We start from the raw sequence: 25,804 nt of genomic DNA, 5'->3' as shown, positions 1-25,804 counted from the left end.
GTTGGACGCAGGCTGCACTGCGGCACAAAGAATAGCGCCCCATAGATTTTTAGAACCTTCTATTACGAACCATTTTAGGATCTATTGATATCAATCAATCCAATCCCAAGATTTGGCTAATCCGATTAGATAGACTGATCCAAGGAACGATCCACTAATAGCGGATAGAGTGAATCACTACTTGGGAATTGGGATCAATCTAGACCGATACCAATACAATCCGAACGATTTTGACCGATCTGATCCTAGATTACGAACCATGGGGTGTGAGTGACCCAGGGCCATGACGTAAGGTGTCAAAATGGAACCGAAACCGACTGTTTACTATCGAACCGGACCACACCCTATAAAAACGATGTGATTTTGCTTTCATAGGTTCTATTACCGGTTCGGTTCGCTTCAAAACCGGAAAACAGTCACTTAACCAAATAGAAGAGTAGGAATATTCGGATTTGTTTAAAAATAGGGTTAAGCACTCTAAAATATTAATATTCCTTACTTAGATTTTTTTGAATTTCAATTTTGAGTGTCAAATTCATGAAGGGACAAAAGGTTTTACTACAAGCATGTCTTAGTGGACATCACTTAAAATTATCATTGCAACTAACATATCTAAGTGAACTTGGCCTATAGTTAGATATGTATGAAACAATATAATTTCTTAAGGATATGGAAAATTAAATTAAAGGGTACAAAAGTAAAACTAGTATTACAAACCGCATATAAATCGGATAACGAAAACCAAATAAAAACCGCTAAAATCAAACCGCATATAAAGCGATTCTGATTTTGAGTAATTCTTATCTAATGCAGTTTTGATTTCTACCTTGCGAAATATGCATGGAATTGAAACCACATCGTATAATCAAAGCATACGAAACGATTCTGATTTTGAGTAATTTTTATCTGATGCAGTTTTGATTTTTACCTTACAAAATATGCACGAATCGAAACCACACCATATAATCAAACCACACCGTATAATCAAAGCCGCACCAATTAACACCCTTACCGTGAGGAATGGATGACCTAGAAGATGAGATGAGCAGCCTCTTTGAGGTTTTGATGTTTGAACGTTAGAGCCTAAAACCCTAAACCCTAGAAGGCGCTTCTAGAGTCTTCGCTTCTCTAGAAGCAACTCTGTTTCAGAGTCCAGACCCTCGCTCTCTCTCTTTCTCTTTATTTACATCCCTCATTTACGTGCCGTACCGCCCAACACTACGCCCTGCAAAGCGACACGCTCAATTCATATCGAAACTAGTATCAGTTTTTGCTTCTCCTTTGCTTTTCTGCAGCACTAACAACCATGTATCGCGTGGCTGCCAACCTCGCTTCTAAAGCCCGGTTAGTGTTCGTTTCGTATCGTTTTTTGTTTCTGGGTTCTGCCATTTTCTTACGACAATTCTTCACCATTATTAAAATTTCCACTTTTGTTATTGGCTTTGCAGGATCGCTAGGAACAGTAGCCAGCAGGTGAGGATTTGTATTTCACTTATTCGTTTTTTTTTTTTTATCCGGATTATATATTTGTTCTTATTGGAGTTTATCAATTTCGTGTTTTGGAGTGGTTTGAATTTTTTTTTCTTCGTTCCTTGAATTTGTTTGGGTTATGTTTTCAGATTGGTAGCAGGTTGAATTGGAATAGAAACTTTGCGGCCAAGGATATCAAATTTGGTGTCGAAGCTCGTGCTTTGATGCTTAAAGGTGTTGAAGAGCTCTCTGATGTTGTTGGAGTAACCATGGGGCCCAAGGTAAAAGAATGTAGATTGCTGCTGCGTATGTTATTTTAGATATTGGTTGGGTGTTGCCCTGATGTCTATGAAACCCTATACCCTAAACCATATGCGGCCATTGCTCTTGCTATGGATAAGGTTTCTGGCATTATACTCCGTGGAAAAGAGGCCAACTTGGTTCAAACTTTGAACCATTTGAGTGCATGGTGCGAATTATGTGGAACTAATTTATAGAAATTCAAAGTCATTTAAAGCTAATATTTTCTTTCATTGATAATCGATCGAGAAAATCACATTGCAGGCAATACACGTGTTTTATCTTCCTGAGTCACACTATGCATTACTTAGTGTTTCTGGAGTTCTTATGGTGGTTCTAAGAGGATTTTTAGGATCCATTCCTTCTGGAATGTTCTTTGTTACAGCTAAATTATTTGAAATGAATAGTTACAGGAGTATAGTTTCTTTTATATCTTTATTGTGTCAAGTTCTTTGTTTTTTATCGCCTGGTTTATATGGTTAAAGGAATGTGTGTTTTATTTTCTTAAAGGGACGCAATGTTGTAATTGAACAAAGTTTCGGTGCCCCCAAAGTGACAAAAGATGGTGTTACTGTAGCAAAGAGCATTGAGTTCAAGGATAGAGTTAAAAACGTGGGTGCAAGCCTTGTGAAGCAAGTAGCAAATGCAACGAATGATGTGGCAGGCGATGGTATGGTTCTAAACTCTATGTTAGGGGTTCGGTTCATTGAAAGATTGAGCAAGGTAGCAAATACTTGTGTATTTTAGAATTTAACTGTTTAAGTTAGCTTGGCATGCTTCTTTTTCAAAGTTTTTGACTGCTACTTACTGATTTTATAGACTAATACAATGTATAATGTCCTTGAAAGAATTCTTTTTAGCCACTTCCTTCCCCTGCTCTTTACTCATGTTTGGCGTTCTTTGAACCCTCCAAAACCTTAAAAAGAAAGGGTACAATAGAAAACTTCTGGTTCTTTTTCATATTGTTTTAATAAATAAATCATTTTGTATGGAGGCATCTGTGGGAAAAGATTTAACACCAGTTACTTAATACTGGTTCTGTTGGTTAACTTTTTTTTCTCTCATCTGGTTCATCACCTAGCTAGCCATGTTAATGAGTGTGGCTAATGCAATGAATCTGTCATTTACGCAGGTACAACCTGTGCCACAGTCCTCACCCGTGCTATATTTTCTGAAGGCTGCAAATCAGTTGCAGCTGGGATGAATGCAATGGACCTGCGCCGTGGAATCACAATGGCAGTTGATTCTGTTGTTGCAAACCTCAAGAGCAGAGCAAGAATGATTAGCACATCTGAAGAAATAGCACAGGTATTTTTCTTTTTCCTGTTTTGTTGCAATATTTAGAAGTGAAGGGTAGTAACAAACAAGTACATCAATTTGGTAGTAGAATGGTTTTTTATTAACTAGGCCAGCTGATTTCATTCTGTTTGGGGAAAGGTTGGCACAATATCAGCAAATGGAGAGAGAGAGATTGGTGAGCTCATAGCAAAAGCTATGGAGAAAGTTGGCAAAGAGGGAGTCATCACCATATCCGTAAGTTGCTTGATGCTCATTTTTTGCATGCTGCTGTTGGAGCCTCCTTCCCGTCTTTTTCTTCTTTCGTTTCTTACTTTACCTCATGTTCATTCATCTTCTTCTTAATGTTTTCTATGCTTGGTCCCTCTTCTTCGTTGCATTATATCTGTTATTGAAGGGCAGGGGAAGAAACGAAGAGAAAAAGAAAGAAAGTGGATGGTGTTTTCCCATCTTGCTGATGCCATTTTTCTTCCCATGGCGTTGAGTTTATTTCTAAGGGTGTAGTTGTGATGTTGGAATGCCCATATTCCCCATTCCCATTGTCTTGGATCGGACTTACCATCAATCTTTTGCAGGATGGAAGAACACTATATAATGAACTGGAAGTTGTTGAGGGAATGAAATTGGATAGGGGTTATATATCTCCTTATTTCATCACTAATCCGAAGAACCAAAAATGCGTAAGTCTCTTGTCATCTGATTATGGATCCTCCAATTTGTTCCACTCTAATGGTCTAATGGGGCATCCATGAGTTTACTCTTGCAAATAATGTTTATTGTTTAAGAAATCAATTGCCGTGGTTGTGTTCATTGGAAACTGCCTGTACACTGAAACAAGTCTTGTTCTAATCTGGTAACAGGAATTAGAAGATCCTCTCATCTTAATCTATGAGAAGAAAGTTTCAAGTGTAACTGCTGTGGTTAAAGTGTTAGAGTTGGCTCTGAAGGTAAGCGTTTCTTTTGGCTTTGATTGCATTCACCGTGGTTTACTACAGTAATCTTAGAGTATCTGCACAATGTGGTATCTGTTTATTTGACAACATTTTCTTGGGTGTTTCAGAGGCAAAGGCCTTTGTTGATTGTTGCTGAAGACGTAGAAAGTGATGCATTGGCCACTCTCATTTTAAATAAGCTCCGCGCTGGAGTCAAGGTATGGCTGTTTGCAAAAGAACATGGTACAGTTTTTTGTTGGTTTTGTGGATCTAGCATTCATTAATTAATCTGATTTTATAGGTCTGTGCCATTAAAGCTCCTGGTTTTGGAGAAAACAGGAAGGCCTGCTTGCAAGATCTTGCCATTCTCACTGGGGGTGAAGTATGTGGACTAAACTCATGGTGAGTTCAGACTTCAGCTATGGCAAGAACTCTTCGTTGAGTCATCTTCTTTTATGTTGTAGGTTATAACGGAGGAGCTTGGCCTGAACCTTGAAAAGGTTGACTTGGATATGCTTGGCTCATGTAAAAAGGTGACTTGGCTCATCCAACTAACATGTGGAACTATTTAATTGTATAATTTACTTATATGCAATCTACTTTTATTTTCCTCATGTACAATGCATCTGCGAGTTGGTTTGACATATAGGGTAAGGTGTATATGTTCAAGATTTAGAATGGGTGAGTGAGGAGAAACCAGCAATTTCTCCCTTGCCAGTTAGCGCAGATGAAAGGGCAGAGGCTGGTTGTCACCTCATCTTGGAATCAAATATCCTGCCTTCACCTGGGGAGTTGGGTTTTTTTTTTTCTTTGGGGAGGGGGTTTGGGTTGGAAGTTTCAAAGATATGCTCTTTCTAGATGTCTTTTTTTTCCCATTTAGTATTAATAGTCTTTTGCTCTGTGATTCCCTTTTGCTTTATTGCTTATTTGTTAGTGACTTTGTAGGTGACAGTATGTAAGGACGACACTGTCGTTCTGGATGGGGCTGGTGACAAGAAAGCCATTGAGGAAAGATGTGAACAGGTTTATTTTTATTTTTTTTCCTCTTAATTTAACTGAATTGTTTTCTTAGTGCGTGGTAGTGAAAATGGCAAATTTTTTCCAACTGCACTTTGATTTATATTCTGCTATTCTGACAGTTGAGGTCTGCAATTGAATCAAGCACTTCTGATTATGAGAAGGAGAAGCTGCAAGAAAGACTGGCGAAGCTTTCTGGTGGTGTTGCAGTTTTGAAGGTCTGCTACCTGGCTCCTAATTTGTGCTTTAGTTTCATTACTGATGTTCATAAGGGTTTTATGTGACTGTTTTCTTATGTTCTAAGTCTTTTGATAGAACCTTAACAAGTTTCTATTTGCAGATAGGAGGTGCTAGCGAAGCTGAAGTTAGTGAGAAGAAGGATAGAGTTACCGATGCATTAAATGCCACCAAGGCTGCAGTGGAAGAGGGAATTTTACCAGGTGTTCCTTTATTATACTGAAATTTTCTGTCTGATAATCCATTTACTTGGCAATTTTTATTAAGCAATGCCTTGCGCATTCACAGGTGGTGGGGTTGCACTTCTCTATGCATCTAAGGAACTAGATAAATTGCCAATTGACAACTTTGACCAGAAGATTGGTGTTCAGATTATTCAGAATGCCCTAAAGGTATGAATCTTTGTCCATAAGCTCCAACTACCAGACAAGTGGATGAGAACTTCAGTTAGAAGACGATTGATTTAGATGATAACTTTAGTTAGAAAATAATTGATTTGGTAAGGGCAATGATTACATCACCAGATCAAATCACATGGTGTAAGAGAGGGTGTGGGAATATTTAAGCAAGTCAGTCATGGGTTGGGTAAGTTTTGGTTAATGAAACAGTCCTAAATACTTTTTTCTGGTCTTGGATTTTTTCTACTTTGATAATATAATATTGTTGACTTGGGGTGCTTCATTGGGACCGGTGATTGCTTTAGTGGTTTGGTTGCTTAAAGCCTAATGAGACCTAAACTCTAGTCCATACCTTACTGTAATTTTGAGTATCATCCAGTATGTTCATAATGATGTATGCAGACACCTGTTCACACAATTGCTTCCAATGCTGGGGTTGAGGGGGCTGTAGTTGTGGGCAAGCTATTGGAGCAGGATAACCCTGAGCTTGGATATGATGCAGCTAAAGGTTTGAAAGCACTTTCTTATGTTTTTTTATAACAATATATTTTGAGAAAAATTTCTGCTGAGTTCGTTCATATTTATCACAGTAGTTTGAAAAGTTTCTCCTCCTTCATCTCTTTGAACAACCAGGTGAATATGTGGACATGGTGAAAGCTGGAATCATTGACCCTTTGAAAGTTATCAGAACTGCATTGGTGGATGCTGCTAGGTATGCCATTGTCATGAAAACCCTGAAGGACCTCTGATATTTAGTCTTATTTTCCGTTGTGCCATTTCTTTTTTTCTTTTCTTTTTTTGTAATTTCTTTTAGTGACCTATTTGAGTTCTTCATGTGTGCAGCGTCTCTTCATTGATGACTACTACTGAATCTGTGGTGGTTGAGCTTCCAACGGATGAGAAAGTTCCTGCTATGGGTGGTGGAATGGGTGGCATGGGAGGCATGGATTATTGACGCCCTGTGATGATCTCCAAACCAGATATTTGGTGTATACAATAATCTTGTTCAGCCCCATAAATTTGGGAATAGCATCTCTGTTCTTTCACTCTGCACGTACCCAAACTCGTGTTAGGTTTTTCTTGTTAAGAGGCACAAACTTCATGTAAATCATAGTTGAGAGGGAAAAATCAAGTTGTAGGAAGTTTTGTTCAAGCAGCCATTGGCATGAAGGACATGTCTTATTGTAGCGGCACCTTTATTTATTTATCCACACCTAGGTCAGAATTAAGTTTCAGAAAAAGAAAAAAAAAAGATTTAGATTACCGAAGGCAGGTAGGCTTGCTTGAGCTGTAGATTGTGTTTTGGAGTACTGCCTATGAGCCCCGAGTTTTGTAGTTACTTGTTTCGTGATGCGAGCCTGCCGTGTTAAATAGGTTTTGAGCATGGTTTCATGTTTTTAATGAAATATTACCTCAAGGAAAAAAATTGGATTACCTGGGGTCTTCTCCATCGGGCATCGGTAATGGTTACTTTGCCGTGAAAATTGCTGTACTTTTTGTGGTAATTGATGTATAAATCATTGGCCTTTTTTAAGTGGTGACAACAGAAAAGGCCCGGTCAGTTTCGATTTGCCCTAATTGGTTGATTGGTTGTCACACATTTAAGGCCCTACATTATTTCTGTGTTAAAGGCAATCCGGGTTTTATATGTCGAGCATGGATATGTTTCTATTCGATCGGTTAGTTATTGATTCTTAACTGGACTAATTGATTAATAGATTGGTAGGACTGTACATAAAAAGAATCTTAAATGCCTGTTAAGGAAATAAGGGGACTTATATATTAAAAGGAGATGATAGACTTGGAATAAAACTAGAATAAAACTAAATTTAAGGAATCAAGGAGGGAGGGGATGTTTGATAACCAAACAAATAAAAAAGGGGACCGTTCTCTTAATGGGAGTGCAAGGGCTACGCATGCAGTAGCCAATGAGAGCATGTCCCGTGGTACAATGGATAGAATTTCCACCATTCATGGAGGACAGAGTGGTCATTTTACCTCCACTGTGTCTGAGCTGTTGGGCTCTCGACTCTCAAGGTGAAAACCAGACCCTAAGAGGATTGGATCTCTCTCATTAGTACTATGATGGAGCTGACATTTTGGGATAATAATGTCTAACTTCCCAAGCCCTATGAACCCAAGTAACAGTCTAGAGTAACAGTACTCGGAGCCATCAAATAGAAGTACCTTTAGTTGTTCCTGGCGGTAGAACAGAGAACAGTATGTCTCAGTTTGATATTCCACCAGAGGGTGGACTTTGGGGGTAAGTATCACCACATCGAATTTGGGACAAGAAGGGCTAGGGATGAGAGTAGATCGATCAAATATCTTTCAGTCCTGTTGGTTCGGTAATAACAGAGAAAAACATAATAGCAGAAAAAAAATAAAAGAAAGACACTCAGAAAGCTCACCACTTTTATGCAGAGATCAGCCATGGGGATTAATTCAAGATTTGTTTGTATTTTCCAGAAGGGTTTATACTTTTCTGGTTGGATTGTACAGATTTATTTGCCGACTTACTGTCTTACTTTTAGTATTTCAAGTCAAAGTAGGACTTGGGTTTCTTAGTTTCTTAGGGTCTAAATATAAGGATATTATTGCGCAGTGAATGCAAAAGATTGGAGCCTAGCTTTGATCATTTCCATTAAGCTTTCACATAATCCTTAGCAACCACCCACTATTTTGACCTTAAAACCTGTTCTTTGATTTCTTCAATCAAGAACTTGAAATTTTACCAAGAAACACCAACCACCCTCCCCCCTCCCTCCCCCCCCCAAAAAAAAAAAACCCGGGGGGAGCTTAAACACCACCAAAATCGTTAAAGAAATGGGTACCAAAAGACAAAATGATGCCAAATTCCATCAAGAAGAGAAGATGGGCTTGTTTTGAATTTGGCTTAAACTATTGGGCCCAGCTGAACCTATGGTTCAAGTTAGGCTTAATTTGAATGCCCAATGGGTTATATAGGCCATAGGCTCAGAATTTTTGAGTTTTCTATTGTAATAGACCAATTCTGTAAGCTCAAATGTTACGGATTTAAGTCCTATACGGGCTTAAGTAGTTAGTTTCTATTTTTGTAATAGATTTAGTTGCTAAGTCATTAGCAACTTAGTAGTTTCTATTTTGGTTTTGTATCTTTTCTTTTTGTGTTATAGCCAAGGTTTCAGGTTTCGGAATGTTTTGAGCAAAACCGAAATTTTGGTCGAAACCTGTACATTTTTTCTGCAAGTTTCGAGGATGGTTGGTTGGTTTCGAGGGCTAACTGAAACTTCCTAAGACACCCTATTTTAGCCCTCTAAACATAGTGGAACCCTTAGATTTTTAAAAAACACAACCAAAAATAGTTTGACATCGGACCCTAGGTTAGTAGTGTGCGTCGTATACATTATCTAAATCGGTGTATTTCACGCAATGTTTAGTACTAGAACACATATAATTAAAGTAAAACAACTTAAATATGCATTAGAAATGAATAGACGTCAAATTGTAAACCATATCATAATTTATGGATCATACATAGTGTGGAGATTTGAGAATAATGGTTTATGACTTTATGAACACAGTCCCTCTGTATTTATAATAGATGAGAGAACATTCTAGAATAGGTACACGGAAAAATACCCCTAGGACAGAAATACCCTTGAACCCATTTTACAAAACTCCCCCTCAAGTTGGTGCATAAATATCAAACATGCCCAACTTGCTAACAATAGATAAAAACTTTTACTACTAAATCCCTTAGTAAAAATATCAGCCAATTGGTCACTAGACTGAACAAAGGGAATGGATATTGCTCCTTGCACCAGCTTTTCCTTGATGAAATGACGATCGATTTCAATATGCTTGGTACGATCGCGTGAATTGGGTTGCGAGCAATGCTTATTGTTGATATGCTGTCACAGTATAGACGCATAGGTAGCTCAACAGGAACACATAAATCATGAAGGAGTCCTTGTAGCCAAAGAAGCTCACAAATTTCATGGGCCATAGCTCGAAATTCCATTTCTGCACTGGATCGGGCAACTATAGCTTGCTTCTTGCTCTGTCCCAAATCACAAAATTCCCACCAACAAAAGTACAATATCTGCATTAGTGTAAGCCTCAACTCTCAAGTGACCCTGAGGAGAAAAAAGGACACCTTTCCCAGGAGAAGACTTCAAATATCGAAGGATCCTATATGCTGCCTCTTGATGAGTGGAATGAGGATCATGCATATACTGACTTACCACACTAACTGTAAATGCTATATTAGGACATATGTGTGATAAGTAAATCAATCGATCAACTAGTCTTTGATAGCTGCCTTTCTCCACCGGATCTCCATCTTTACTCTTTAGGTGAGTATTTGGCTCCAAGGGAGTGTCTACAGGCTTACGACCCAATATTCCTGTTTTAGAAAAAAGGTCCAAATGTATATTTTTGTTGAGAGAGAAATATACCTTGAGCTGAATAAGCAACCTCAATCCCAAGAAAATATCTTAGTCTTCCCAGATCCTTGATTTCAAACTCAGTTCCCAAATAGGTCTTCAATTTACCTATTTCATCAACATCACTTCCAGTGATGATAATGTCGTCCACATAAACGATCAATACTGTGATATGCTGCCCTATCTTCTTGATAAACAAAGGATGATCAACATTACTTTGTTTGTAGCTAATTGACACCATGGCTCTATGAAAACGACCAAACCAAGCTCTCGGCGACTGTTCTAGTTCATATAAGGCCTTCTTGAGACGACAACCTTGCCCTGGGTTTCTCCGGCAACAAAGCTAGGTGGAATGTCCATGTATACCTCCTCTTCAAGCTCCCCATGAAGAAAGGCGTTCTTTACATCTAGTTGTTGAAGATCCCATCCTTGATTAGCTGCACAAGAGATAATAATTGTGACAGTGTTCATTTTTTCTACTGGGGCGAAGGTTTCTTGATAGTCAATTCCATGTGTCTGAGTGAATCCCCTGGCAACCAACCTTGCCTTATATCTTTCCACTGTTCCATCAGACTTATGTTTGACTACAAAGACCCACTTGCAGCCAACCAATCTCTTTCCTGGAGGGAGACTGACCAAATCCCAAGTGTCATTTTCTCTCAGTGCCCTCAATTCTTCGTTCATTGCATCTTTCCATCTTAAATTAGCCATTGCTTCCTGCTAGGTGTTAGGGATGGAAATAGAAGACAAGGAGGAAACAAAAACATGGAAAGAAGGAGAAAGAGACTCATAATGACGTTAGATATGGGATGTAGAGTACAAGTTCTACTGGTTTACAAATAGCAATTGGTAAATTTAGATCAAAATCCAAAGGAGACTCACCAACAGAAGGAGGAGGAGAACTTGGATCAGGGAGCAATGATTTGTCCAGCGTAGTAGTGGTGGTATTATCAACTTGCTTTGGTTTATGCCACGTTCCTCGAGTAAATACCTTTAGGTTATCAAATTCCCCAGTCTCCCCCTGAACTTGAGATTGCTCTTGTTCCTGTCCTGTTATGCCATCTTCGAGTTCAACCGTTGGGTCTTCCACAACAGGTATGTCCAATTCAGTGATCAAAGGCACCTCTTCACTGGTAGACTCCCCTTGAAGAAGAATGAGATGGAAAATATCTCTCCGATTCTCGAAAAATAACATCCATAGTAACAATCAATTTTCTGGAAGGAGGATGATAGCACATATATCCTTTCTGGGTAGCAGAATAACCCAAAAAAATACATCGCAATCCTTTGGGATCGAATTTGCTGTGAACATGGTGATTGCGAGCAAATACCACACAGCCAAATACTTTGGGAGGCACCACAAAAGTAGAAGAGCCCAATAAAACTTCAATTGGGCAGTGAGATGCCAACACCTTAGATGGCATCTGATTGACAAGGTATGCTACCAGGAGTACAACATCACCCCAAAACCGTGGTGGAACAGACATGACAAACATTAAAGATCGGCCACTTCCAAGAGATGTCGATTCTTCCTATTGGCAACGCCATTCTGAGCGGGAGTGTCCACACAACCAGTCTGGTATATAATACCATGAGTGGACAAATAAGCTTGAAAAGAACCATCAAAATATTCTTTCCCATTATTAGACCGGAGTATCTTAACCTTGGCATCAAATTGGGTTTAGACCATTCGATGGAACATTTGAAAACAAGAAAAAACATTACTCTTCTGGTGCATACGATATACCCAAGTGGTATGACTAAAACAATTAATATAAGTAATAAACCACCTATAAACAGAAGTTGAAACACAACGGGTAAGACCCCAGACATCAGAATGGATTAACCCAAAGGAACCACATTTCGATTATCAAAAATAGGATAAATTTCTCTAGTTTGCTTTGCAAAAGTGCAAGCATCACAAACAAAATTGTTGGGATTACAAGCTTTTACTAAACTGGGAAATGAAAAACTGATAAAATGCCTAAAGGAGGGTGACCCAAACGATGATGCCACCGATGTAATTCAGCCAATGCAGATGCATCTGAACAAGAGAGAGCAGCCTGGGAAATCAATGCTGATGGAGAACTACCAAGTAAGTAAAGACCACCAGCCACCTTCCCACTACCAATCGTATGACTTTTTACCAAGTCCTAAAAAAGACAATGATCAAGAAAAAAAGTTAATTTGCAATTGAGGTCCCGTGTAAGACTACTAATAGAAAGTAAGTTAGTAGAAAACTTGGGAACATGCAAAACAGAAGAAAGGAATAAAGATGGAGTGCATTTGATGATGCCCTTCCCAGAAACAAAAGAGAAGGAACCATCAACCACTTGGACTTTGGTATTACCTGACAAAGTAGAGTATTGGGAAAATTGAGTGGGAGAATCGGTCATGTGATCAGTAGACAATAACCCCTGAGCCAGGGAATGGGTATGACAAAGGAACTATGGCCACAAAAAGAAATACCTGGGGATGGAGTTGGTGTCAGAGTGCTTTGGCAGGGAGGTGGCAGAAGTTGCAGATGGAGCTGGTGAAGATGATGAGTCTAGCCGAGTCATGAGATGACATAGGTGAAGAAGTTCCTCCTGAGAAAGAGACTACTCAGTAGCAGTGTCCTCAAATGAAGTATGATGAGCTCTGGTAGAAGAGGGACGATCCTAACCGTGACCCTGAGTGTTAGAGGGACGCCCATGTAATTTCCAGCACCTATCCCGTATATGATGTTCCTTGCCACAACAATCCCGTATTTTATAGGATCGTATTCTCAGACCTTGTTTTGCATCATCGTCAAGGATGATGGTCTTTTAAGAGACTGTTATTCTTGATATTCCCTGCACAGATTTTTCTGTGCACCTTTTTTGTAAAAATCATAGCTTTTAAACGAATTAGAATTAAGATTTTAAATTTATATGGTTGTGAAGTGGACAGATAGAACTTTTTATAGATGTATTTAAGCCCCTAATTCATTCTGGAAGTGCACGTATTTTGGGTATCATTATGAAGTTAATGTATTTCTGTCCAGCACACTTGTCTGTCCTTGTGACTGATTTTCGGGTGACCTATTGGCCAAATCCGAATATGACCTCTTCTGATGAAACATGTCCCTATACGTCTAGTATTACCCATAAAAAAATCCGATTAAATTGGTTTCTGGAAGAGGGACAAATTATATTTTTACCACACTGTGCTCAATCCTGAGTGCAGGTTTTGTTACAGTTTTGAACCCGAGTTGTGCTCAATTTTTTAGCAGACTTAGAGACCTTAAATTAGGTTAATGTCTCCTTACGATTTGTGTATTTATGAGTCTAGTTTAACATAAAAAAAACGGAGAGCCATTTGAATTTTTAACGATTGTGTTAAGGCACTTTTAGTGCACAAAGGTCATTCTGTTTGGCAGAAAAAGTTCCTGTCAGTACCCTAGTTTGGGCTTGGATTTGAAGGGCCTTCGAGGCTTATTCTAGAGATGGGTCCTTCATATGATTTGTGGGATTTTAAGCCTAGTTAAATAATATATAAGTTTTATATCCACTGGATGTCTATGTTAGAAGTTATGGCATTAGGAAGTGACTCTGCGCAAAATGGGACAGAATCTGAAAAGATTAATATGATGTGATAGATGAGCATACCTAGGGTCTGTACATTGTACGGGAGAGAAACTAAAGATTTTGTAAAAGTGTATTTCTATTCAGGTACCAAGGTGAGTATAATCATGGATTTTACATGGATTAATATGCCTCTTATACTATGTTATGTGAGTGAACCGTTATCTCTTATATTTCAGATGCTTTGGGATTGTTTATGATATTTACAAGTATTGGATTTTTGTTTCATGCTTTACTATGAGTGACATGCCATGTATGTATCATGAGTTTAGAATTATATGAATGTGGTGAAATACCATGACAGTATATGTTAGAATCTCATTCAGAATATAAAGAAAGAATTGGACATAAGGTCCCAGATCCAGACACTTGGAATTCAGAACTAGAACCCAAACTGCACCCCTTTCCAGTAGGGGGTTAGGTGCTGGATGAGGACACCAGAACAGAATTGAGGATAAGACCTCCCACAGGAGAGCACACTGTCCTCCAGAACCAGAATGAGGGTAAGGATGGGAATTCCTTACTCCTCTAGAACCGGATCAAGACCGCCCACAGGGGAGCTTACTTGATCCCAGACCCGATAAGGTTAGCAGGGGTAAAAGAGAAATGACTCCCGGTGGTGTTCTGTCGGGTAATGCAAGAACTGGCAGCTGTCAGATCAATGGTCGTGTTCCTCACCTTTACCATATGTGCACATGCAGTAGAACCAAAATGACTTGCATTAATGTACTTAGTTTTGACTATAGTTCATGCATTGTTTGTATGTGTAAGTTGTGCCTATTAATGCATGTTTTATCTATGCTTTGTCTCACTGGGCTGTCTAGCTCACCCTTTTATTTTTCAGACACAGATGATGAAACATGCCAGTGCACGAACTCCACAGGTGACCAGGAGCAGCAAGATGCAGATTATGATGCTTGATAAACTTGGAGATTTGAATAATGGTTATTAGGATATTTTATAAATTGAATTTGGATATAATGGTTGGATGTAACACAATTTGACTTGGATTCTGTTTATTTTCTTTTTTTGTTAGCTCTTATGGATGAACATATAGTGATTATTTGGATTTGCCACCAATTAGGATGAAGACATATATTTATTTTGAATTTGATGATACGTTGCTTGATAATCTTCCGCGTAGTTAGAAAAGGTGGCATGCTTGCATACTAATTAAATATAAAAAAATCCAGCCAACTTCTAGACACATGCTAAGTAAAGAAACTGATCGTAAGATCATCGCCCGCGAGGGTTGTACTCTTACCCTTATCCTGGGTTTGGGTCGTCACACCAAGGGCCCTTTCCTTCTATCATGCGATAAATCTCCCATTTATCTTGGAGATTTTTTTTATGTACTGCTTCTTTGAGTGAAGCCTTGTGAATTTTTTTTTGCCTTTCTTTGCGGCCATGTCTGACGACGAAAATTCTGCCATTTCTTCTGGACAAGGAGGGTCCTTTGTGCACCGTGAGAAGGATTTCCCTACCTTCCAGACCAACTCTGTTAAACTTGATGGCAATAATTACCTCATGTGGTCGAGGTCTGTTTCGCTTATTGTTGGTTCCTGTAGTTTGAAAGGCCATCTGACGGGTACCTCTGTTCGTCCAACTGCTACAGGGAAAACCCAAGATGAATAGGATCTCGATGAGTGCCTTGTGATGTCCTTTCTTCTCAGTTCGATTGATCCTGCTATTTCCCAGAGTTATCTTCTGTTGGAGACTGTTGCTTATGTATGGAGTGTTGCCAAAGAAACCAATTATAAGGTCGGTAATGCTGCCCAGTGCCACAAACTCCGTCGAAAGAATCATAAGATGGAACAGAAGGATCTTACTCTCAGACAATACTATAATGCCATGCAGGGTATTTGGTTGACCTTGGATTTCTATGGGAAGTTTACTGCTACATGTCAGGCTAACACTATTGCCTACCGCCAATGGAAAGAAGCTTTGGGTGTATGATTTTTTGACGGGCCTAAATATGGAGTATGATCCCATCCGTTCTCATGTCTTGAATAAGGATCCCTTTCCTTCCCTTGCACAGGGCTATGCAATTGTGGCCTCAGAAGAAAGCCGACATGAATCTATGATGCACCCTCCACCTGTGGAGCGCGCTGCCCTATATACGGCTCCCTCCAAGGGGGCTCTGACCTCCTCTCCTGGCTCACCTGTGGTCCAGAATCGTGGTCCTGCTGCTCAATTTGGTCGCCCTCCTGTGAAGTGTAACTACCGTGGGAAGGAACGCCACACCAAGGATCGTTGTTGGAAACTCCATGGTCGTCCACCTGAGCCTCGTGGGCGTGGTCAGCTAAGAACTGGAGGCAGTGCTGCCCACCAGTCCATCTCTGAGGATGCTTCCTCTAGTACACCCCTCTCTACTGATGAGATGACTCACTTGCGGGGTTTGATGTCTAGGCTGGAATCTACTACTTCAGCACCTTCGGCCCATGCCCATGTTGCCTCTGCCAATACTGCAACTTCCTCTGCCAGTTCTACCACAGGTATTCCGTTTTATGGTCATAGCTCCTCCGTCAAATCGTTTTCTTGGATCATTGACTCTAGCGCTATTGATCACATGACGAGTTCTCCTAAAAAATTTTCCAAGTATTTTCCATTAGCTAGTAACCATAAAGTCTGAGTTGCTAATGGTTCTTTTTCCCCTATATCTAATAAGGGTGTTATACATTGTTCCCCTTCCCTTTCCTTATATTTTTTTCTTCATGTCCCCAAATTTTCCACTAACCTGTTATCCATTAGTAGTATTACACGTGAGCTCAATTGTAAAGTGACTTTCTTTCCTTCTCACTGTGTTTATCAGAACTTGGAAACGGGCAATACGATTGCATGTGGTAAGTTGGAAGGTGGCCTGCACCTGTTAGAGCAGCCTCCTACTGCATTATATATCGTGGCTTCTCTCCCAGGATCTGCTTCCAAAGCCCTTGCTGATTTGCACACTTGGCATTGTCGACTGGGACACCCACCCTTAAGAACTCTTTCTAGTTTATTTCCTAGTTTTACTAATCATGTAATTTGAACAATTTTCATTGTGATGCTTGCATTCTTGCAAAACAAACTTGGAATACCTACCCTGTGTCGGATAATTGTAGTTTAGTTCCTTTTAGTTTAATTCATTCTGATGTGTGGGGCCCTGCCCGTGTGGTATCTTCTTCTGGTTATCGATGGTTTGTGACTTTTATTAATTGTTTTAGTCATACAACTTGGGTTTATTTAATGCAACAGAAGAGTGATGTGTTTTCTATATTTCAGCATTTTCACAACATGGTTTCCACTCGGTTTGATGCTAAAATCAGAATTCTACGGGCACAAAGTACTCAGTTGGGACATTTCAATTCTATTTTTCTGCCCATGGGATTATCCATCAAACATCCTGTGTTGATACTCCACTTCAACATGGAGTGGCAGAGAGAAAAAACCGTCACCTTCTTGAGGTTGCTAGGTCACTAATGTTTACTATGAATGTCCCTGTTCGGTTTTGGGGGGATGCTGTTAGCACTGCAGCCTTTCTTATTAATAGGATGCCCTCTCGTGTCCTCAATAATAAGAGTTTCATCGAAACCCTGCTTGGTACTGTTACCTTTCTGGTCCCTCCTAAAGTTTTTGGCTGTGTTGCTTTTGTTCGTAATTACCATTTCCATGGGAAATTATATCCCCGGGGTCTTAAATGTATTTTTTTGGGGTACTCTGCTACCCAAAAAGAATATAAATGTTACCATCCTTCTCGAAAAATCTTCGTTTCCATGGATGTTATTTTTCAGAAAGATGTTCCCTTTTACCCTTTCCCTCTTTAGGGGGAGTCCATTCACCAGGAAGAAGTCCTCCAAATTTCTATAGATCTACCATGGGAAGAAGAGGATGTTCTTGACGATGGGGTTACTAGTCAGGACTCAAGAACAGGAGCAAAGCCAAAGTGAGGTTCCTGTTCAGGGGGAGACTCCTGAGCCTATTGAAACCATCATTTAGCCAGGCAAGGAAAAAATGGTTCAGGGAGATAAGTTACTTCAGATATATGCCAGGAAGAGAAAGTATGACCAGAACCGGCCTACTACCATCTCTCCTACAGAATTAACTGAAATGGTTCCAAGTCCTACTAATTTTGAGCCCTCTGGTAAGCTTCCATCTGCTCCTCCTAATGATCCTACTTTAGATCTTCCTATTGCTGTTAGGAAAGGTAAACGTAGTTGTACTCATCACCCAATTTCTAATGTGGTTTCTTATGACTCGTTGTCACCTAGTTTCCAAACCTTTCTTGCTTCTTTGTCCTCTGTTTCGCTTCCTAGCTCCTGGCAGGAGGCAGTGGCACATTCGGATTGGAAAGAAGCTATGGAGGAAGAGATGAGAGCCTTTGTCAAAAATAACACGTGGGATTTGGTTCAGCTTCCACCGGGAAAGAGAGTTGTAGGGTGTAAATGGGTCTTTGTTGTCAAACACAAGGCTGATGGAAGTATTGAGAGATATAAAGCCAGGCTGGTTGCTAAAGGCTTTATTCAGACATATGGGATTGACTACCAGGAGACGTTTGCTCCAGTGGCTAAGATGAACACTATGAGAGTTAACCAGTCTTATGCAGTAAATCAGGGATGGGACTTATTTCAGCTTGATGTAACAAACGCGTTCTTGCATGGTGAATTGGCTGAAGAAGTCTACATGGATATTCCACCAGGTTTTGATTCTCAGAAGACTCAGGGAAAGGTATGTAAGCTCAATCGAGATCTTTATGAGTTGAAGCAATCTCCTAGGGCATGATTTGGTAGGTTTCATAAAGCTATGGTCTCCATTGGGTTCAAGCAAAGCAATGCAGATCACACACTTTTTATTAAAAGAACTACCAAATATGTGACAATATTGATAGTGTATGTAGCCAGGAGGAGATTGATTCTTTGAAGAAGTTTCTGGGTATTGAGTTTGAGATCAAAGATCTGGGTAAGCTTAGGTACTTCTTGGGTATTGAGGTTGCCTATTCTAACAAAGGAATTTCTTTATCTCAAAGAAAGTACACCATGGATTTATTATCTGAAACAGGTATGTTGGGATGTAAGCCAACTGACACCCTTGTAGAGCCTAATTGCCACCTTCGGTCAAAAGAGGGGGAACCAGTTAATAGAGTAGTACCAGAGATTGGTAGGACGACTGATTTACTTGTCCCACACTCGTCTAGATATTGCCTTTGCAGTAAGTCTGGTAAGCCAGTATATGTATGACCCCTATTCTACACATTTGGATGCCGTCTACAGAATTTTGAGATATTTGAAAGCTTCACCAAGGAAAAGAATTTTGGTTTCTCCTTATGGTCACATGAATGTTGAAACATATACAGATGCAAATTGGGTTGGGTCACCTGATGACAGGCTTTCTACTCCTAGCTACTGTACTTATGTTGGAGGAAATCTTGTCACCTAGAGGAGCAAGGAGCAAACGGTTGTGGCTCGTTCTAGTGCAAAGGCTGAGTTTCGGGCTATGGCCCAAGGTATTTGTGAGGCTCTTTGGCTCCAAGGGTTATTGCAAGACCTTGGAATTGAGGTTGATATGCCTATGCGTTTGTACTCTGACAGTAAGTCTGCAATCAGCATTGCTCACAACCCTGTTCATCGTGATCAAACAAAGCACGTGGAGATAGACCGTCATTTCATTAAGGAGAAACTTGATGATAGTGGTCAGATGTGGATTACTTTCGTTCCTTCAGATGATCAGTTTGCAGATGTTCTAACCAAAAGCCTAAGTTCTAAGTTGTTTAGTTCTATTGTTAGCAAGTTGGGCATGATTGATATCTATGCACCAACTTGAGGGCGAGTGTTGTAATATGGGTACAAGGGTAGAATTGTCAATAGGAGTATTTTGGTTGTTACTCCTAAATCTAATTTGTTTTGTTTTAATTGGTTTCATTACTCTTATAAATAAAGAGGTGCTTGGGGTGAATAGATCATCCAAGCCTTTCCCTAATTTGGTGCATAGATATCAAAATGCACCAAAAATAAGAACCAGTAGCACATGAAGAGTCCTATATCGATATTGTCAGGGTCTTGGAAAATACCCTGAATTGTGGAAATCTATAAAGGGTCAATCGACTTCAGTTGAAGCCATTTATCTGCAGTTTTGTCCCTCCCTTTTCCCTTTATCGATTTCCACAATTCAGGGTTTTTTCCAAAACCCTGACAATATCGATATAGGACTCTTCATGTGCTACTGGTTCTGATTTTTGGAGGGGTGATTCAGCCCTTAATTTGAAATTAATATTGGACTTATTTGCTGCCAGTATGGGTGATTCTATCAATTCTTCAGCTACTTCAGATCAGTCACTTAATGATGGTCACAGCAAGACAGACTACCACAGCTTCCCACCAAATCCTATTAAACTTGATGGCTCGAATTACCTCCTATGGTCCAGATTTGCCTCCTTTGCCATTGTCGGTCGTGGTCTCACCAGCCATATTAATGGCACTTGTGTTATGCCCACTGAACAAGGACCTGCTCAGGAACAGTGGCTTGCCAATAATGGTGTTCTCATGTCTTATCTGATAGGCTCTATGACTTCAGATTTACAGCATAACTTTCTTCTTCTGGACACTGCCTCCCAGATTTGGGTTGCGTGCAAGGAAACCTATGGGCAGCTTGGCAATGATGCCCAAGTATATGAACTTCGGAAGAAGGTCCTTCACACCATTCAGGGAGACCTTTCAGTTTCGAAATACTATGCTACTCTCCGCAGTCTGTGGCAACAGTTGGACCATTTCTCTGACTTCCACCCTACTACAGTGGTTGATATTGCTTCCTATAAGAAGCACGTGGACAAGATCAGAGTATATAATTTTTTGGCTGGCTTAAATGTAGAGTATGATCAGATCCGTGTTCAGGTGTTGGGCCATAAGCCTTTTCCCACACTTGAACAATCTTATGCATTGGTGTCCTCTGGGGAGAACCGTAGGGCTGCCATGTTGCACCCTCCTATTACTGACAGATCAACTCTCAAGGTTGCTGCCCCTGCCACTCCTGCACCTAGTGGCACTGCTTCTCTTGGTGATTCTACTACAGGGACCGTTGTTTGTGAGCACTGTCACAAACCCTATCACACCAAGGAGAAGTGATGGAAACTTCATGGGAAACCAGCTGATTTTGAAGCTAAAAGGGCTGCCAAGACCAAGACCAAGACCAAGACTAAGGCCCATCAGAGTGAGACTGTTACTGTAGCCCCTGTTACTGACACTGGTTTATCCCAGGATGATCTACAGGCACTCCTACGTATGCTAAGGTCTTCCACTGCTGCTGCCTTTACTACATCAGCTACTGCCAATTCTTCTGCTCCTTCAGGTTCATACTTTGCCAGGTCAGGTATTCCATTTGGAGGTCATTGTGCTTCTGTAGCTTCCCATCCTTGGATCATAGATTCTGGAGCTACAGATTATATGACCGGTTCCTCTAATTTGTTTCACAGATATTCTCCCACTTCAGGGAAAGACAAGGTCAAGGTGGCTGATGGTTCTCTTTCTTCCATATCTGGAAAGGGAATCATCAACTGCACTTCCTCTCTTCTCTTGTCTTCTGTTTTGCACATTCATAACTTTACTACTAACCTTCTTTCCATTAGTAGTATTACTCATGATCTTAACTGCAAAGTCACTTTCTTTCCTTCTCATTGTGTGTTTCAGGATCTGGAATCTGGGAAGACGATTGGATTGGATAAAATGCACGGTGGGCTGTACATGCTTGATGACGGTCGCTTCTCTCCACCACCATTACATTCTTCGCCACACCAGAACTTCATGGTCTCTTCTGAACTCTACCAGTGGCACTCTAGGTTAGGTCACCCCCCTTTAGGAATCTTAGCTCATTTATTTTCTAGTCTGGTCACCCTTTGTACTAAGGATGACTTTTTTTGTGAGGCTTGTGTTCTGGCCAAACAGACACGTTCAAATTATCCAATTTCCAATAAAAGGAGTTCTTTTTGTTTTAATTTGGTGCATTCTGATGTTTAGAGCCCTAGTCGTAAACCCTCTATTTCTGGCCATTGTTGGTTTGTCTCTTTCATTGATTGTCGTTCTAGGCATACCTGGGTGTATCTTTTGCACACCAAAAATCAAGTTTTTTCATGTTTTCAGCATTTTCATAAAATGATACAAACTCAGTTCCAGGCTACTCTCAAAATATTGAGAAGTGATAATGGAACAGAGTATATAGAATCACAATTTCAAAAATATTTGGCTGATCATGGCATACTTCATGAAACTAGTTGTGTTGATACCCCTGCCCAGAATTGTGTGGCAGAAAGGAAAAATCGCCACTTGTTAGAGATGGCCAGGGCTTTGATGTTTGCGAGGAATGTCCCATCTCAATATTGGGGGGATGCGGTTCTCACAGCGGCCTATCTCATCAATAGGCTGCCTTCTAGGGTTCTTAACTCTCGCAGCCCCTCTAATGTTTTAATGGGAAATTCCTCATTTATTGTGCCTCCCAAGGTGTTTGGTTGTGTATGTTATGCTAGGGATACTAGATCTCCTAGCAAACTTGAACCTCGGGGACTCCGTTGTATTTTCTTGGGTTATTCTCCGACCCAGAAAGGTTATAAGTGTTACCATCCCCCTTCCCGCCGTACCATGGTTAGTATGGATGTTATTTTCCATGAGTCCCTTTCTTACTATTCTTCGCCACCTCTTCAGGGGGAGAGTTCTAGTGAAGATGTGCCTTTTGAGATTCCTCTACCGGAGGTTCCTCAGGCTGCTGTCCAGCCTTCTTTACCACCCACGGCTGCTACCCAGCCTACTTTACCACCACCCACGGCTTCTGTCCAGCCTTCTTTACCACCCACGGCTGCTGCCCAGCCTACTTTGGATGTCCAACTTCCTCTGGCTATTCCTCCCTCACCTGATGGGAATCCTTTACAGGGGGAGACCATAGAAAATAGTGTTGTTAATGTTCCTATCCAGGGGGAGCTGACTCCAGTCTAGAGAACTATTGGTGAATTTCATAAGAGAATTGACAACTCCAACATCATCACCTATACAAGGGGCAGATCCAACAGAGGGCAGCTGCAACCCACTTTAGCACCAGTACCCATCCAATTGCCGGCTCCAGACCCAAACCCTTCATCTCCTGGTAATCCCTCTTCTTCCGACCTCCCTATTGCTCATCACAAAGGTACTAGGACTTGCACTTTACATCCCATATCTCGCTTTATTTCTTATAGCTCTCTTTCTCCTTCTTTTCGTGCTTTTGTATCTTCTCTTTCTTCTGTCTCTATTCCTAAAAATTGGCAGGAAGCATATACAGATGGAAAGTGGAAGGCTGCAATGTTGGAAGAAATGAGAGCACTACATAAAAATAATACGTGGGATCCTGTGGCTCTTCCTCCAGGGAAAAAACCATTGGGATGTAAATGGGTCTTCGTGGTCAAACAGAAGGCTGATGGTTCAATGGATCGGTATAAGGCACGTCTGGTTGTAAAGGGGTTCACTCAGACTTATGGAGTTGACTATCGGGAGACCTTTGCACTAGTGGCAAAACTCAACACCATCAAGGTGTTATTATCTTGTGCTGCAAATCTTGGGTGGGATCTTCAGCAGTTAGATGTAAAGAATGCCTTCTTCCATGGGGAGCTTGAGGAGCAGGTATATATGGACATTCCACCAGGCTTCTCTGATGACCAGACTAGGGGCAGGGTCTGTAAGTTGAAACATGCTCTCTATGGGCTAAAGTACTCACCTAGGGCCTGGTTTGGCAGATTTCATAAGGCTATGATTTCAGCAGGTTATAAGCAGAGCAATGCTGATCACACTTTGTTCATCAGACGAGTTGGTGACAAGGTTACTCTTCTCATAGTCTATGTGGATGATATCGTGGTGACTGGTAATGATGATGCTGCTATCAGAAATTTAAAGACTCTCCTTGGTCGTGAGTTTGAGGTCAAAGATCTAGGCCCTCTAAAATATTTTCTAGGGATAGAAGTTGCTCTCTCTTCAAAGGGCATCTTTCTTTCTCAAAGAAAATATGTCCTTGATCTATTGACTGAGACAGGGCTGCTAGGGTGTTATCCTTCAGATACTCCTATGGATGCTACTACAAAACTTAGGGAGAAAGAGGGTGAACTTGTTGACAAGGGTGGTTATCAGCGGTTAGTGGGCAAACTAATCTACCTTTCACACACAAGACCTGACATAGCAGTTGCTGTAAGTATGATGAGCCAATTCATGCATGATCCCTATTCCTCTCATATGGATACAGTCCGTCGTATTTTGAGGTATTTGAAGTCTGCTCCAGGAAAGGGAATCCTCTTATCTACCAATGGTCACCTCAAGATTGAAGCTTATACTGATGCCGATTGGGCTGGTTCAACTGACAGGAAATCTATCTCTAGCTATTGTTCCTTTGTGGGTGGGAACCTTGTTACGTGGCGTAGCAAAAAGCAGAATGTTGTGGCAAGGTCCAGTGCTGAAGCCGAGTTTCGTGCAATGGCCCAAGGCATTTGTGAACTTCTATGGCTTAGAGGATTATTGCAGGATATTGGTGTTGCTGTCCATCTTCCCATGATGCTTTATTGTCACAATAAAGCTGCCATTAGCATTGCTCATAACCCTGTCCAGCATGATCGCACTAAGCATGTTGAGGTTGACCGACATTTCATCAAAGAAAAGCTTAAAGCCGGCCTCATTTGTTTTCCTTTTGTGAAGACTACTGATCAACTTGCTGATGTGTTCACTAAAGGACTGAGAAGCAAGCTGTTTCATCCTATCTTAGTCAAGTTGGGCATGCATGATATATATGCCCCAACTTGAGGGGAAGTGTTAGATATATGGGCCAGAATACCGTGGAGAGTATTCTGAACCTTTTTCCCTTTGTTTTGTATGTGGTTTAGTCCCACATTGCTCATGTACATATTTTTATGGTTTCATTACTCTTATAAATAAAGAGGTGCTTGGGGTGAATAGATCATCCAAGCCTTTCCCTAATTTTAAATCTATCTACATTGGTCTCGTACTCATTCTAGAATTTTCTATTCTTCATTATAAATAAAGCGGGCCTGTGTCTCATTGACACAAGTCATTCTCCCAATTTCTGAGATTTTATCAAAAAGAAATCCAAACTCCTGTGTGAGGGGCTGATGAGGACATCACTCAAGGATTTATGCAGCCACATGTCACTTCATTGTGGATAAATGACCAGCATTATGTGTAATTCTTTTTATTATTTTGTTGTATTTTTATTTGGGGCCAGAATTGTTGTGTACTAATGTTGGAAGGGAGTTATTAGGGAGTTATTGCTGGAGAAGTAGTTATTACAGAGTAGTTATTGCTGGAAAAGTAGTAATTAGGTTCTTTTTTTTCTTTTTAAGGTTTAAAAAGACTGTATTTGGAGATGGAAGATAAGCAAGGAAGCAAGGAAGGAATGAAAGCATGAGCGATTCTATGCAATTCAAGATGGTGTGAAGCCAAGCTGGAGTGACTCCAAAATGGTGTGAAGCCAACATGATCTTCTTTCTTCTCTACCTTCTTCTTTTTCTTCTTCTATCCACTCCTGTCTTTCAAACTCTATACCTACAGCAAACTATCCCTATTTAATTATCATATTTCTCCCAACCCCATTTTCATTTCTTAAGTCCCTTCCATTATTTCTTTCAACTACAGCAGCCTGCAAACCCCAATAAATCATACTTGTTTGGCTGGAATAGGACTGATTGTGATGAAATATGTGGTTTCCCAAACCTGTCCTACATCAGGGGCTTGATGGTTCTTCTCTTTGCTGAAACTCAATTCAAGAATTGAAAAAGAGAAAAATGGAAAGAAGTGTATGATCAATGTGGGACTTTTTTTTTGGATGGATAGATCAATGTGGAACTTGAATGAATGTCAGAATCAAATGTTGTGACTTGGAATCCCATGATGTACAATAGAAGTTTCAGATTTAGAGAATATATTCTACAAATAGGAATTACTAAACCTATTTCTAATTATATAAATAGTAACCAAATGATTATTATTTATGGTCCATAATTAATTATCACAAATGATTTTTCAAAAATAGGTAATAAATACAAATGAGGGCGGGCCTTGGTGCAATGGTAAGGTTGCTCCATTGTGACCAACTGATGCAGAAGCCAAGCTGTTTGGCAAGAAGTACTCTAG

At 40.3% G+C, this 25,804-nt stretch overlaps 1 protein-coding gene across 2 annotated transcripts; it reads left to right on the top strand.

Annotated features, from left to right (window-relative positions):
* Positions 1 to 1,201: 1,201 nt before the first annotated feature.
* Positions 1,202 to 25,156, top strand: LOC122670104 (chaperonin CPN60-2, mitochondrial-like). 2 transcript variants are annotated; one of them, XM_043867070.1, is made up of 20 exons: positions 1,202 to 1,344; positions 1,449 to 1,473; positions 1,620 to 1,751; positions 2,281 to 2,440; positions 2,903 to 3,078; positions 3,208 to 3,303; positions 3,642 to 3,746; positions 3,927 to 4,013; positions 4,127 to 4,216; positions 4,300 to 4,380; positions 4,463 to 4,531; positions 4,944 to 5,021; positions 5,138 to 5,233; positions 5,356 to 5,455; positions 5,541 to 5,644; positions 6,053 to 6,158; positions 6,284 to 6,362; positions 6,494 to 6,611; positions 9,322 to 9,324; positions 25,143 to 25,156. In XM_043867070.1, exons 1-18 carry the CDS (start codon positions 1,307 to 1,309, stop codon positions 6,603 to 6,605), a joined length of 1,734 nt encoding a protein of 577 aa, XP_043723005.1. In that variant the 5' UTR covers positions 1,202 to 1,306; the 3' UTR covers positions 6,606 to 6,611; positions 9,322 to 9,324; positions 25,143 to 25,156. The 2 variants fall into 2 exon arrangements, with proteins under 2 accessions (XP_043723005.1, XP_043723006.1); XM_043867071.1 differs by lacking the exons at positions 9,322 to 9,324; positions 25,143 to 25,156 and adding exons at positions 8,740 to 8,746; positions 12,707 to 12,720.
* Positions 25,157 to 25,804: the final 648 nt, after the last annotated feature.

Source organism: Telopea speciosissima, chromosome 7 (genome assembly GCF_018873765.1).
Source record: "Telopea speciosissima isolate NSW1024214 ecotype Mountain lineage chromosome 7, Tspe_v1, whole genome shotgun sequence".
In the NCBI taxonomy this organism is placed as follows: Eukaryota; Viridiplantae; Streptophyta; class Magnoliopsida; order Proteales; family Proteaceae; genus Telopea; species Telopea speciosissima.
Note: the sequence above shows the minus strand (reverse complement) of the source record. Positions and strands in the feature narration are given on the sequence as shown.